At 38.7% G+C, this 12388-nt stretch overlaps 3 protein-coding genes and 1 non-coding gene across 6 annotated transcripts; all 4 read left to right on the top strand.

Moving 5' to 3' along the window:
* Positions 1-96: 96 nt before the first annotated feature.
* LOC103954357 (glucan endo-1,3-beta-D-glucosidase) lies at positions 97-2464 on the top strand. Its single transcript, XM_009366168.2, is given in 6 exon segments — positions 97-204; positions 299-963; positions 1162-1485; positions 1752-1781; positions 1783-2080; positions 2151-2464. Coding segments are annotated over 6 exon segments (1413 nt in total). The 5' UTR covers positions 97-146; the 3' UTR covers positions 2189-2464.
* A 360-nt stretch (positions 2465-2824) lies between these two features.
* On the top strand, positions 2825-5383 carry LOC103954364 (protein LIKE COV 1-like). 2 transcript variants are annotated; one of them, XM_009366188.3, is made up of 7 exons: positions 2825-3104; positions 3423-3475; positions 3927-4036; positions 4337-4504; positions 4586-4810; positions 4912-5036; positions 5135-5383. In XM_009366188.3, exons 1-6 carry the CDS (start codon positions 2958-2960, stop codon positions 5016-5018), a joined length of 810 nt encoding a protein of 269 aa, XP_009364463.2. In that variant the 5' UTR covers positions 2825-2957; the 3' UTR covers positions 5019-5036; positions 5135-5383. The 2 variants fall into 2 exon arrangements, with proteins under 2 accessions (XP_009364463.2, XP_009364455.2); XM_009366180.3 differs by having other exon boundaries at positions 2826-3104; positions 5132-5383.
* Positions 5384-5527: 144 nt separating this feature from the next.
* On the top strand, positions 5528-5599 carry TRNAE-UUC. The gene has a single exon. It is a non-coding gene; the product is annotated as a tRNA-Glu (tRNA).
* A 120-nt stretch (positions 5600-5719) lies between these two features.
* Positions 5720-12325, top strand: LOC103954379 (glucose-6-phosphate isomerase, cytosolic 2B). Of its 2 annotated transcripts, none has more exons than XM_009366200.3 (24): positions 5720-5855; positions 6728-6814; positions 6900-6976; positions 7096-7177; positions 7270-7317; positions 7464-7619; positions 7699-7795; positions 7944-7986; positions 8593-8660; positions 8768-8852; positions 8992-9040; positions 9307-9379; positions 9458-9518; positions 9880-9946; positions 10044-10100; positions 10186-10239; positions 10323-10451; positions 10625-10688; positions 10779-10852; positions 11089-11142; positions 11216-11284; positions 11590-11679; positions 11781-11888; positions 12024-12325. In XM_009366200.3, the coding sequence occupies exons 2-24, from the start codon at positions 6764-6766 to the stop codon at positions 12072-12074; spliced, it is 1707 nt and encodes a 568-aa protein (XP_009364475.2). In that variant the 5' UTR covers positions 5720-5855; positions 6728-6763; the 3' UTR covers positions 12075-12325. The 2 variants fall into 2 exon arrangements, with proteins under 2 accessions (XP_009364475.2, XP_009364484.2); XM_009366209.3 differs by lacking the exon at positions 5720-5855 and adding an exon at positions 6585-6629.
* The last annotated feature ends 63 nt before the right edge of the window (positions 12326-12388 follow it).

Below are 12388 nucleotides of genomic sequence, written 5' to 3'. Positions count from 1 at the left end.
AAAAAATGTTTGCTTTTGTGAAGTCGAAGCCTACCAAAACGTCACTTTACGATTTTGCCCCCAAGTCTTGCAATTTCCTACCTTCTATTAATTTTCTCCCTCCGTTCTTTTCACCTTCACAGAAACAGAGCACTCTGTCTTCAGCCATGGCGATTACATTTCTTCATACAGTAGCACTTTTCGTTTTATCCATTAACCTCGCAAGTAAGCTCGTAAAAAATGTTGATTGATTGAATTCTAATATATTTTTCAAAAGAAATAAACCCCATAATTTAATTGCTCTGTTTTTTTAATGCAGATTGCCAATCATTTATCGGGGTAAACTACGGCCAAGTTGCCGACAACCTACCGCCACCGTCGTCCACCGCGAAGCTGCTCCAGTCAACTTCAATCCAGAAGGTTCGGCTTTACGGGTCCGACCCGGCCATAATCAAAGCCCTGGCGAACACCGGCTTGGGCATCGTCATCGGAGCATCGAACGGCGACATCCCTGGTCTCGCATCCGACCCGAGTTTCGCCAAGAGTTGGGTTGGAGCCAACGTGTCCCCTTTCTACCCGGCGAGCAACATCATCCTCATCACCGTCGGCAACGAGGTCTTGACTTACGGCGACCAGGGCCTGATTTCTCAGCTGGTCCCGGCGATTAAGAATGTTCAAGACGCCCTCAATTCCTTGTCTCTCGGCGGGCAAATCAAGGTCTCCACCGTACACTCCATGGCGGTGCTCAAGCATTCCGAGCCGCCGTCCTCCGCAAGGTTCGATCCCGGTTTTGGTGACGTCATGAAGGCGTTGCTTGGGTTTAATAACGCCACCGGTTCGCCTTTCGCTATCAACCCGTACCCGTATTTCGCGTACCGGAGTGACCCGAGACCCGAGACATTGGCTTTTTGCCTATTTCAGCCAAATAATGGGCGGTTCGACTCCAACACAAAGATTAATTACATGAACATGTTCGATGCTCAGGTAAATTATTTCCACCGGCCTTGTCCGGTCCAAGACCGTTATTTATTCATTCCGTTTGTTTCTTTTTACGAGCGATATTCAATTTTAAATCAATATACGCTTCAGTACTAAAAATTCAAATTCGAGTGCATGAGAGCTCATTTGCTCTAGTTAACGTGGCTAACAAACTCAAAAATGTTACCGCCCATTTCTGTATAGGTGGATGCAATAAGATCGGCATTGGACTCTATAGGCTTTAAGGGGGTGGAAATTGTGGTGGCGGAGACCGGGTGGCCGTACAAAGGGGACGACAATGAGGTTGGTCCAAGTGTCCAGAACGCGAAAGCTTATAACGGAAACCTGATTGCGCACCTTCGATCAATGGTTGGGACGCCATTGATGCCGGGAAAGTCCGTGGACACTTACCTCTTTGCACTCTACGATGAGAACTTGAAGCCTGGCCCTGGGTCTGAGAGAGCATTTGGTCTCTTCAAGCCTGACCTCACCATGACTTATGATGTTGGTCTCTCTAAGAGCAGCCAGGTAAAAATCATGATATCGCAATCATCAATTTGTGATTTTATGGTAATTTTGATATGCTGATCCAACTGGTTGTCGATTACCTTCAAACATGTCGACCTTTAGTTGTACTACAAACCCTGACGGACTTAGCTAGGGCCAATCGAAATTGATTATAGTATCAGCTACTGCATTCCAAGTCCGACGAGTAACAAGTTACAAAGGGACTGACATGTTCTAAATGTTTTTTGTTGCAGTGTTTAAATTTAACTTGATTTGTTTTGCTTCAGACCCCTACCACGCCCACCACGCCATCTACGACCCACCACACCATCCATGCCCCCCACGCCAGTGAATCCATCGGGGCCAAAGCCAAAGAAAGGATCATATTGTGTGCCCAAGGCCGGCGTATCAGACTCTCAGTTACAGGCTAATATAGATTATGTTTGTGGACATGGTTTTGATTGCACTCCAATTCAACCCGGAGGGTCTTGTTTTGAACCAAACACAGTAAAATCCCATGCTACTTACGCCATGAATCTCCTATATCAAACCGCTGGCAGAGAACCTTGGAACTGCGATTTCTCGCAAACCGCCACACTCACATCCAACAACCCTAGTAAGTTTTTAATCTTGATCTTTTTTCTTCTTTTCATTTATTAAACTTTGTACCCTTCTGTGTTGCGTAGGCTATGATAGCTGCAACTACCCAGGTGGGAGTAATTAAGATGTATGAAGGAACCTGGGAAGACTCAGAAATGTATACGGAGGGATATCAGTTAATCTGCCTCCTGAATATGTATGTTTGCTTAGGATTTAGGATTCTTTGTGAAGAAATGTTTTCTACATTTTGTCAAGTGATTATTACTTATTCTATGAGACAGCTGAAGAGTTTGATGTCATGGTTTGGTGTACTTAAATTTGTACCTCGACGTATTATGTATTTTTGTGATTACGTGTTTGTAATTTTAATTTTAATTTTTTATCCACTTATTCCTGTTCACATTACGTATCATTGTGATTTTAACGAGTTAGTTAATGTACATGTTATATTTATGGTATGGCAACTCGTTTGGAAGTTATTTTAAAATGATTGGAAACACTTTTGATGAGATTGCTTTTAAAATCCAAAAACACTTTCACCAAAAGCGCTTTTAGTTATTTTAAAAGAACTTCCAAACCAGTCATATGACCACCGCGGACAACTATTAATAATCCTATGTACTCCTTGGATTCAACATCTCCCTTTCACCAATGTCTTGTAGTTTCTTCTTATCTATAACATCAATTCATCCCATAAGAAGAAGAAAAATGTGAGACTATAATATATAAACGTGATGGGCTTGTTTATTTGGACCCGGTTCAACCCGGGAAATACAAGTAACAACAGCTGAGGAAGCTATGATTGGTTAAATTTGATTTTCAGTTAGTGGTCCGACTTCCGAGCATTCCTGAAAAACAAAGGGAGGCAGAGACGCAGACGCAAAGCAACAACAATGGCGACGAGCGGGAGAGAAAGGGATCTCGAGCTCCTCATCCCAGTCGCTGCCGTTTCCGAAAACGGAGGAGATTCCAAATCCTCCTCCCCACCAAACTCCCCACCTCCCACCACCTCCCATTCCCATCATCAAACTGGCCGCGAGGTTTTCGTCCAATTTCATTTTCCTTCTTGCCTTTCCCAATTAGGTTTATAAATATTGCATAATCATATGAATACGGATGAAATGTGAAGATAGATTTTGGTAGTTATGGTTGATCTGTTTTCATATCGAACGATGAAAGTCTAGTATGTCACATTCGCAAATTGGTTTAAGGTTCGACGCTTACATTCTAACATAACTTGAAAATAGTGTGATCTCGTTGTTCATATCCTTGTTTTGTTACTTGCCTAGTGACGTTAGATCAAATATTTTCTCAGAAAGTTACATGAAATTAAATTCTTTGCTTGTTCTTTTGTATAGGCATTTTCGAAAGTAATTCGGAGCTGGGCTTCAAAGAAGTTTATGACTGGATGGTAACATATTATCTCTTCTAATCCCTCTTAATTCTTCGTCAACACTGTTTAGTTGCTCTGTGGCGTTTGCACTTCTGTATGATTCCAATGAAGCCGGACTTACTCCGGGTACCTGCCACAACGATCCCTAGTCGCTTAATCTCAATTAAATGATGGGTTAACATTCACAATTTCACATATTATGAAAATGAACGCTTTGTTGTTACTTGGCATCAAGTAAATACTCTAATTTACGGAGGGGGAATTTGAACTTAAGTGCTAGGGTGGGCACTCTGCCCTAACCAACTTACTTAACCCGTATCTACAAACTCAAATATTAGTTAAGTGGTAATTTACTAAAATTTAATATTTCAAAGCAAATTGATTCATAGATTCTCTTGAAATGTATACAAATTACTGTCCAAATCGACATTTTTTGTGATATGTTTCATGATTTGTTTTTTCTTTGCAGTGTCATTCTTCTTCCAATAGCTATTACGTTCTACATCACATGGGCTTTCATTAAATTTGTTGATGGTTTATTCTCCCCAGTCTACAATCACCTCGGAATCAATATTTTCGGTAAGCAGAATTGCTTCTCTGTCTTGTAAATTTATTTCCAAAGAGTCGAAGAATTCAAGTTTGTGTTACAAACTCGTCATCATTCGAGTTTTAGCGTGACTTGCGTGGGTTAGTCGACATGGGTAAGTAGGCATAAACTTTGAAGATGTAATCAATCTTCTGTGCAAAGCAAAAGACTTAACTCCTACCCTGATGAACTCCCATAGGATCTGCAATGTGTTAAGTGGAAGGCTGTTTCAATCATTTTTCGGGGCCTAGTTTACGAAGCAAAACATGTACACTGTTGATGTCAATATGCAGGTCTTGGATTTGCCACCTCCCTCGCCTTCATCTTCTTAGTCGGCGTTTTCATGCAGTCGTGGTTGGGAACTTCTGTTCTTACTCTATGGGAGTGGTTTATTACGAAAATGCCACTTCTAAGCTATATCTATGCTGCATCAAAGCAAATTAGCACAGCAATATCACCAGGTACATTGCAAACCATACAATAAATCGTAGTCTAAGTTTCCATGTTCCAGAATTTTCCACTCATTTTACATCGCTTTGCAGATCAGAGCATAAACGCCTTCAAGGAAGTGGCGATCATAAGGCATCCAAGAATCGGGGAGTATGCATTAGGGTTTATCACTTCAACAGTTGTTCTTGATCAAAGAAACGTAGGAGAAGAGCTATGCTGCGTTTATGTACCTACCAACCATCTTTATCTGGGAGACATTTTTCTGATCAGTCCCAAGGATATTCTGAGACCAAATCTGTCGGTTGGAGAGGGGATTGGTATGACTCTTTCGTACAGAAATATTTGCAACATAATGTACTATCTAAATATGTATCTCGCCTTCTCATAGCTGTTTTCTTTTGGTTTTCATTTGCTTCAGAAATTGTCATCTCAGGAGGTCTGTCGATACCGCAACTTTTAACTACGATGGATGCACAAGTCCTTACACCCAGAAGAGTTCCCCACTTCGAAGAGCCAAAAGTATGATGATGCGTTTCTACAATGGTGAGAGATGAGAATGCACTTCGCTGCCTTTTTTTTTTCTTTTTGCGGTCTTTGGGTTGATGGAATGATAGCAAGAACTTTGTTTCATTTTGCAGCAGAAGTTGTCAACCTCAGACAAAGTTTTGCAGAGGAAGTTTAGAGGCTCAAACGCGGCCGGATCGGATCGGGAATGGAGGGAAGTACACCATAGTAGAACTTTGAAATGCAGTGAAAAACTCATTTAGAATCAAAACTATAAACATGTATACAATGGAAATAGAAGTCTTTTAAGTACCATATATGATGAATTTTAATTTGTAAATGTTTCTTTTTATCTTAGTCCATTTGGGATAATTGTTCCCGTTTTATATAGGCCACGATTTGCACGTGGTAAAAGTTGTGAAAAATAAAACTAACTCATAACAAAAGGTCTGAAAAAATAAGCATGGGATGCAAAGGCTTCTCTTCCATGTTCTAATAAATATATTTAGCGAGGTGAGGCATACAACAAATCCGTTGTCGTCCAGCGGTTAGGATATCTGGCTTTCACCCAGGAGACCCGGGTTCGATTCCCGGCAACGGAACCTTTTTAATTTTTTACATTTTTCCCTGTTTTCTATGCAATCGTACTTTGCCACGTGTCCGATCCATCCGAAAAAACAACCACAGTTTCGGCTTTCACGTGCCCGAGTCACCGATTCACCGAGTAGGCCCGGTGACACAGTGGACATGGAGCCCGAAGCTTCTCTCTTTCCTTTTAGCGTGCTTCCAAACCTTCTGCCAGTCTACAAATCTATCTTCTTCTGCACCAAGAATTTTTCCTTCTCGAGGCTCCACCAGGTAGACATCATCTCCATTTTTTATTTACTTTTAAAGTATTTTTTTTTTTTTTAATTTTGTCCTATCAATTTTTTTTTATTTCCAGTCGGATTCGATCGCAATTTTATTCGCTTTTCTTTCACGCCAGCTTTATTTATCGAATTTTTGGTCAATTGTTGATGGGGATGTGCTGTTGCAATCACAGGGGATACGCAATTCAGTATTATTTTACAGTCGATTTGTAATTTGTTAGTTATAACAAAAATTCAGGTAAAAAAGCCGGGAAAAATTGCGAATTTGATCATATTTTCTGTTTGGTTCCCGAGAAACGCTAGGAAAAGATGGAAAGTTTGTTCTGTGTAAAGCATTGAGTACGACGTCAGTGAAATTCTGTAGTCGATTTTGTGTACTCTGATAGCAGAAAAAGGATCGGCTTAAAAAAGCAGAATCAGTGCCAATTTGATTTTTCTTTTTCCTGTTTGGTTCCCGAGAAATGCCAATTTGCTCAATTTCTTTATTTTCATTCGGATTTGATCCGAATTTTATTCGCGTTTCTCTCACGCCAGCTTTATTTATCGAAACTTTGGGTAATTATTGAGTACGACGGGCTGTCGCAATCTTAGATGATACCCAGTCGGCAAAAGAAGGCATTCAATTTTGAATATCGTTAGCAGAAAAAGGATCAGGTGAAAATAAAAAGCGAAAAGAATGGCAATTTGATTGTTTTTTCTGTTTGCTTCCCCGGAAACGCTAGGAAAAAGATAGAATATTTGCTGCAAATTTTCTGCTCCAGGAGTACGTGAGAGCTAGTCAAAGTTTTCAGCTTTCTTTTGGTAAATGTATGAAAATTTATTTAATGTTGGTCGAAAAATAACACAATTCTTCAATGCAAGGGAATTTGGTTGAGAAGTGATTCAGCATAATCTGAAATGGCTTCGTCTGTTCTGATCTCTGATGCTCAGCCGTGGAAGGATTTGAAGGTAATCGAGATGATACCTCTTTGCGAACGGGGAGTTGAAAGTATTCTGATTTTGCGTTAATTATAGGTAATTTTTTGTTGTTCAGGCTCACGTTGAAGACATAAAGAAGACCCATTTGCGCAACTTGCTGAACGATGTCAAGCGGTCCCAGGCAATGACGGTGTATGTTCATATATCGGAACTTATGAAAGCTTTTAATCTTAATTCAATTTTATATAATCCTTGTTTTGTATGGAACTATGGATATTGGAACTTGATAATGTGTGCATTTACTCTTGCAGTGAGTTTGATGGGCTCCTGTTGGACTACTCGCGGCAGTGTGCCACAGTTGAAACCTTGCAGAAGCTCCTCAAGTTGGCGGAGGTGGGGTTGGATCATTCCTAAATTCCCCTTCTTTGGGAGGGGTTGGGTGAATGTATTGTTTTTTTGTTAATGTTTTGTATTCCACAATGCAGGCTGCATCCCTCAAAGAGAAGATTAATCGAATGTTTGGTGGAGAGCATGTAAGCTCATGTTTATCTTCCTTTGGTGGAGTATTATTTCAAAACATCTTTTGAAGCTTTATAGGGTTTATGGAAGAGACCAGCAAATTTCTCAAACCAATAGTCTACGATTCTTCTGAATTTTTGTTTTCTGGATGGTGCCTCAGATAAACAGCACAGAAAATAGATCGGTGCTTCATGTAGCTCTTCGTGCTTCAAGGGATGCAGCTATACAGTGTGATGGGAAAAATGTGGTCCCGGATGTTTGGGAAGTTCTGGACAAGATCCAAAAGTTCTCAGAGAGTATTCGAAGTGGATCTTGGGTAATCAACCAAAAAAATTTTTGCTATCCTTTTTAGGTCCATTTTGCTTGAATTCTGAAGTGATTGGCAATTCTGGTAGGTTGGAGCCACAGGAAAAGCATTGAAGGATGTTATTGCGGTTGGTATTGGTGGCAGCTTCTTAGGTCCTCTATTTGTGCACACAGCTCTTCAAACAGGTCACCCTGATACATTTCATCGATCTACATCTCTATTCATATTTTCTTCTCTTTGTACATTGTACCGTGGGTTTTCCTTGTGAAAATGATTAAACTTGCTTCAGAAAAAAGTTTAGCAAGTGTTCATTAGTTTGATTCCATCTTACAGATCCAGAGGCTATGGAAGCAGCAAAGGGAAGGCAGCTGCATTTGTAAGTACTTTCGCACTGAACTTTTATTTATTAATTTTAAGTTCTCTATATTAATGAATTAGAACCAGTAAGATGTGATGGTAAGAATTCATTGCGTGAGGCTTTTTAAGTGATTTCCCCCCTAATGTTGTCAAAGGTTGCAGGTTAGCTTTCTTCCAACTCCTTTTTAGGGCCAACTGATTGTAACAATGACATAATCTGTGTTCATGAGTTTATTACAGTGGTATAGTTCTTGAAGGAGGGATGCAAATGTTAAAAACATTGAGAGAAGTGTTCTGTATTTGATACCGGACATTGGATGTTAAGATATGGCACGGTTTTGGTTTTCAAATTTTCTTTGTTTTTCTTTTGGAAAACGATCTTTTTTCTGTGGGTTTGCTTTGTAGTTGTGTTGGTTGAAGAAACATAGCCTGTATTCAGTCGTACATATTTTTTGTGTGTACATATATTTATCAGAAGATCTATGATTGTGGTCTAAGAGTATTCTGATATGGTTGAATCACTTTATGATTATTAATCATTTTTTCAATACACAACAGTTCAATAATATTATCCATATGATACTTTATTTTGTCAATCTAATACTTTGTTTTCTTTTGTGTGTAGTCTTGCAAATGTTGATCCTATTGATGTTGCCAGAAATATTGCTGGGTTCAACCCAGAAACTACCCTTGGTAAGCATTGAGCTTATTTATATGCCAAGTATTGACTTTTGAAGTAAAGTAGTGATCTAAGCTTTATGCGGGGTTTCTTATTGTTCATATTCTTTTGATATTTGCAGTTGTGGTAGTTTCAAAGACTTTTACAACAGCTGAAACTATGTTGAATGCTCGAACCCTTAGGGAATGGATTTCATCTTCTCTCGGGTTAGTGCATTTGCTAACTCTTCTTGGATATATGGGTCTAATAGTTGTTTGGGATTCGAGATTTGTTTATTATTTGATGATTGAATTTGGACTCAGTTAATCTCTCTCTCTATCTCATGGTTGAATGTAATAATTTCAGGCCTGCTGCAGTTGCAAAGCATATGGTTGCAGTCAGCACTAATCTTACGGTATAGTTTCCATTGTTCATTTGCATTTGGCTGATTGAACACTCAGATTATCATATATTTTAATTAACTATAGTCATTATTCATTTTTCATAATAAATTTCTAAGTTTTTCTTTTTGGTTTCATTGCTGATGCAATTTATTAAGACCATTAGGACTGGTTATATTTTGAGATGAATACTTGGCAGATTTAGGTGCTCTATTGAAAACCCACGATGAAATTTTAAGGTCAATATCCACGTGTTTATCTTTATCTTTTTCTGTTTCAGCTTGTAGAGAAATTTGGAATTGACCCAAGAAATGCTTTTGCATTTTGGGACTGGGTTGGTGGCCGATATAGTGGTAAGTTGTTTGCCTTCTCATATAGATATTTGCAGCTACCTTGATGTTTAATTAGTATTTTTGAATTGTTGGTTGCAGTTTGTAGTGCTGTTGGAGTGTTGCCCTTATCTCTTCAGTATGGGTTCTCAGTTGTTGAGAAGTAAGCCACTTGTAGTTGTTTCAATTATATATAGTCATTTTTGAAGTTTGTGATGCCTGGATTTGATTTCTCCCTCCATGAGGCTGCAGATTAGGATTTAATTGTCTATTCTATTTTTCTATCCAGGATTCAATGGAAATGTAGTTAATATAGAGAAACTAAAACTTTTACTGCTCTGTTGAACAAAACAAAAAAAGGTCGTTGCTTTCTCCAGTAAATGTATGTACTTGATAAACATTTTTTATATGTGAGATTTCTGAAACTGCATGCCAAAATAAAGTACTGAATTATATGTTTAATTCACTAGTTGGTAAATGATCTTTGTATATACTAACTTGGATGTTATATTTCCTAATCAAAGGTTCTTAAAGGGAGCTTCAAGCATTGATCAACACTTCTACTCAACACCATTTGAGAAAAATATACCTGTGAGTACCCAAAGTTTGTATTGTCATAATTATTGTAGAATGATTGCCTTGTAATATAATTGGTGATGTGTTATCTAACGTTTCATCCTTGCTTTAGGTTCTTTTAGGTCTGTTGAGCATATGGAATGTATCATTTCTTGGATACCCTGCAAGAGTGAGTATTATTTTATCCTTTCCAGATTTCATATTTGTAAGCATCAATGAGTTTTGTGTTTTTACTTGTTGCTACTTATCCCTAGGCTATCTTACCTTACTCCCAAGCACTGGAGAAGCTTGCTCCGCACATTCAACAGGCAAGTTCACCCCTGCCCTCTATCTGCAATTTTTTGTTAACTGGACCTTTAATTTATATCTTCCAATTTTTTCTTCAATTTAGGTTAGCATGGAAAGTAACGGCAAGGGTGTATCAATTGATGGTGTAATACTTCCCTTTGAGACTGGTGAAATAGACTTTGGTGAACCTGGAACAAATGGTCAGCACAGCTTTTACCAACTAATTCACCAGGTGATCTCAACTTTCAATTAGGTTAGCATGAAAAATGATTTACAAAACCTTCAGTTTTCTAGTCACATGTGAAGGAACATCAAGCACATTACTGACCTTCAGATGATTCATTTGATACTTTTGTTTATGTTGTGCGTGTATGGTTGCTAACGTTTTTCTTCCTGAATGATCAGGGCCGTGTTATTCCTTGTGACTTTATTGGTGTTGTGAAGAGTCAGCAACCTGTTTACCTGAAAGGTACATAATTTAAAACTCTTCTGAAAAGATTTTAGCTGTCAGTGTATTTTTCAAAGTTTGAATTAATGTTTAGTCAGCGGATTGCTACAGGTGAAGTGGTGAGTAATCATGATGAGCTCATGTCTAACTTTTTTGCACAGCCCGATGCCCTTGCCTATGGAAAGGTATGATTTATGCCGACTCCCAGGTTGATCTTTTTATTATTTCTTAGCTACATAAACTAAACTTATGCCCTTCTTCTTTCAAGGAAAATGAGTTTGCACCATGATGCTAAAAAGGATAAAACAGAAAAAATGATAAAACCAAGATTAGCAAATAAACTTGCAATTTTCTCTCTATTAATAGAGCAGCACATAAATATGGTCTACGATGTTTCTAACCAAAATCAATTTTCTTGTAGCACCCAGAACAGCTGAAGAAAGAGAATGTTCCAGAGCATCTTATCACTCATAAGGTGAGCTCCTTTCAGCTTTAGTCATTGGCTTATAGGTAAATAAGTGTTGCTAATTATTACACATCTCTCACAGACTTTCACTGGAAATCGGCCTTCTCTCAGCCTTCTGCTTCCATCACTTAATGCTTACAACATCGGGCAGGTTATTTGTTTCCGTTTTCGACCTTTTGTTATGTGCTCTAGTCATCCTATAGTTTTTCGACTTGTTAGGTTTTCTGCACATTCAAACACAAACAGTTTATTGCTTGATAAGTTGGCATTCACCACATATTTGCAAACTTGTCAATTCTATAAGATAACATTCAAGGCCTGCATGTTTGGTCTCCGTGCTTGTTTTCTACTGGAAGTTGTCCTGGTCGTGTGCTATATGAAGTATAACCTTATATTTGTCGGAATTTTATAGTCTGTACTGCTTTGGCATTCTAATATCAACTTGCCTGCATCCAGTTGTTGGCAATTTATGAACACAGAATTGCAGTTGAAGGTTTCGTATGGGGAATCAATTCTTTTGACCAGTGGGGAGTAGAATTGGGAAAGGTACAGAATTGCATTAACTTTCATCAACCCCCTCTCCATTTAAGGATGAGTTTTCTGTGCGCTTGCTCCATATTTTTTAAGACATTTTGTGTTGTGAGCAGTCATTGGCTAGTCAAGTTAGAAAGCAACTCAATGCATCTCGTACAAAAGGGCAACCTATCGAGGGCTTCAACTACAGTACCGCAACGTTGTTAACAAAATACTTGGAGGTATGCAAATCAAGTTTTTCATTTGGAATTGTAGATCAGCTGAAGTTTCTCGGGAGATTTGTCTCCTGTTGGACTGTTTGAGATACGGTTTGGAATGTAAGTATCATGAAACTAAATTACTTTCTTTCATGACAGGCAAGTAAAGATATTCCTGCTGACCTTCCGACACTTTTGCCACAGATATAGTTGCCTTTTGCCACAGATATGGTTGCCTTTTGACGGGTTAATCTACTTTGAAGTCAGCTGAACGAATAAATTTTAACCTCATGTATATCAACTACAATCAATACGGAATACCGCGGTACCAGTTTTGCTTGCAATTTTCTAATACCTTACATTGATCATAATTGTAGTCGAATTGATACGCTTCTGGGTTCCAAGAAATGCTGTCCAAAAAAATAGATGCATATAATATATCTCTAGCAATTTTGCAATCACGGAATCGCGTATTGAATCTTTTATATTTTCAGTCATCTTCCGTGTTTGGTCTTCAAACTGAA

This window comes from the organism of the source record quoted next, unplaced genomic scaffold (assembly GCF_019419815.1).
Source record: "Pyrus x bretschneideri cultivar Hongxiangsu unplaced genomic scaffold, Pyrus_bretschneideri_v1 Contig1, whole genome shotgun sequence".
Classification (NCBI taxonomy): Eukaryota; Viridiplantae; Streptophyta; class Magnoliopsida; order Rosales; family Rosaceae; genus Pyrus; species Pyrus x bretschneideri.
This window is presented reverse-complemented; position numbering and strand designations above follow the sequence as displayed.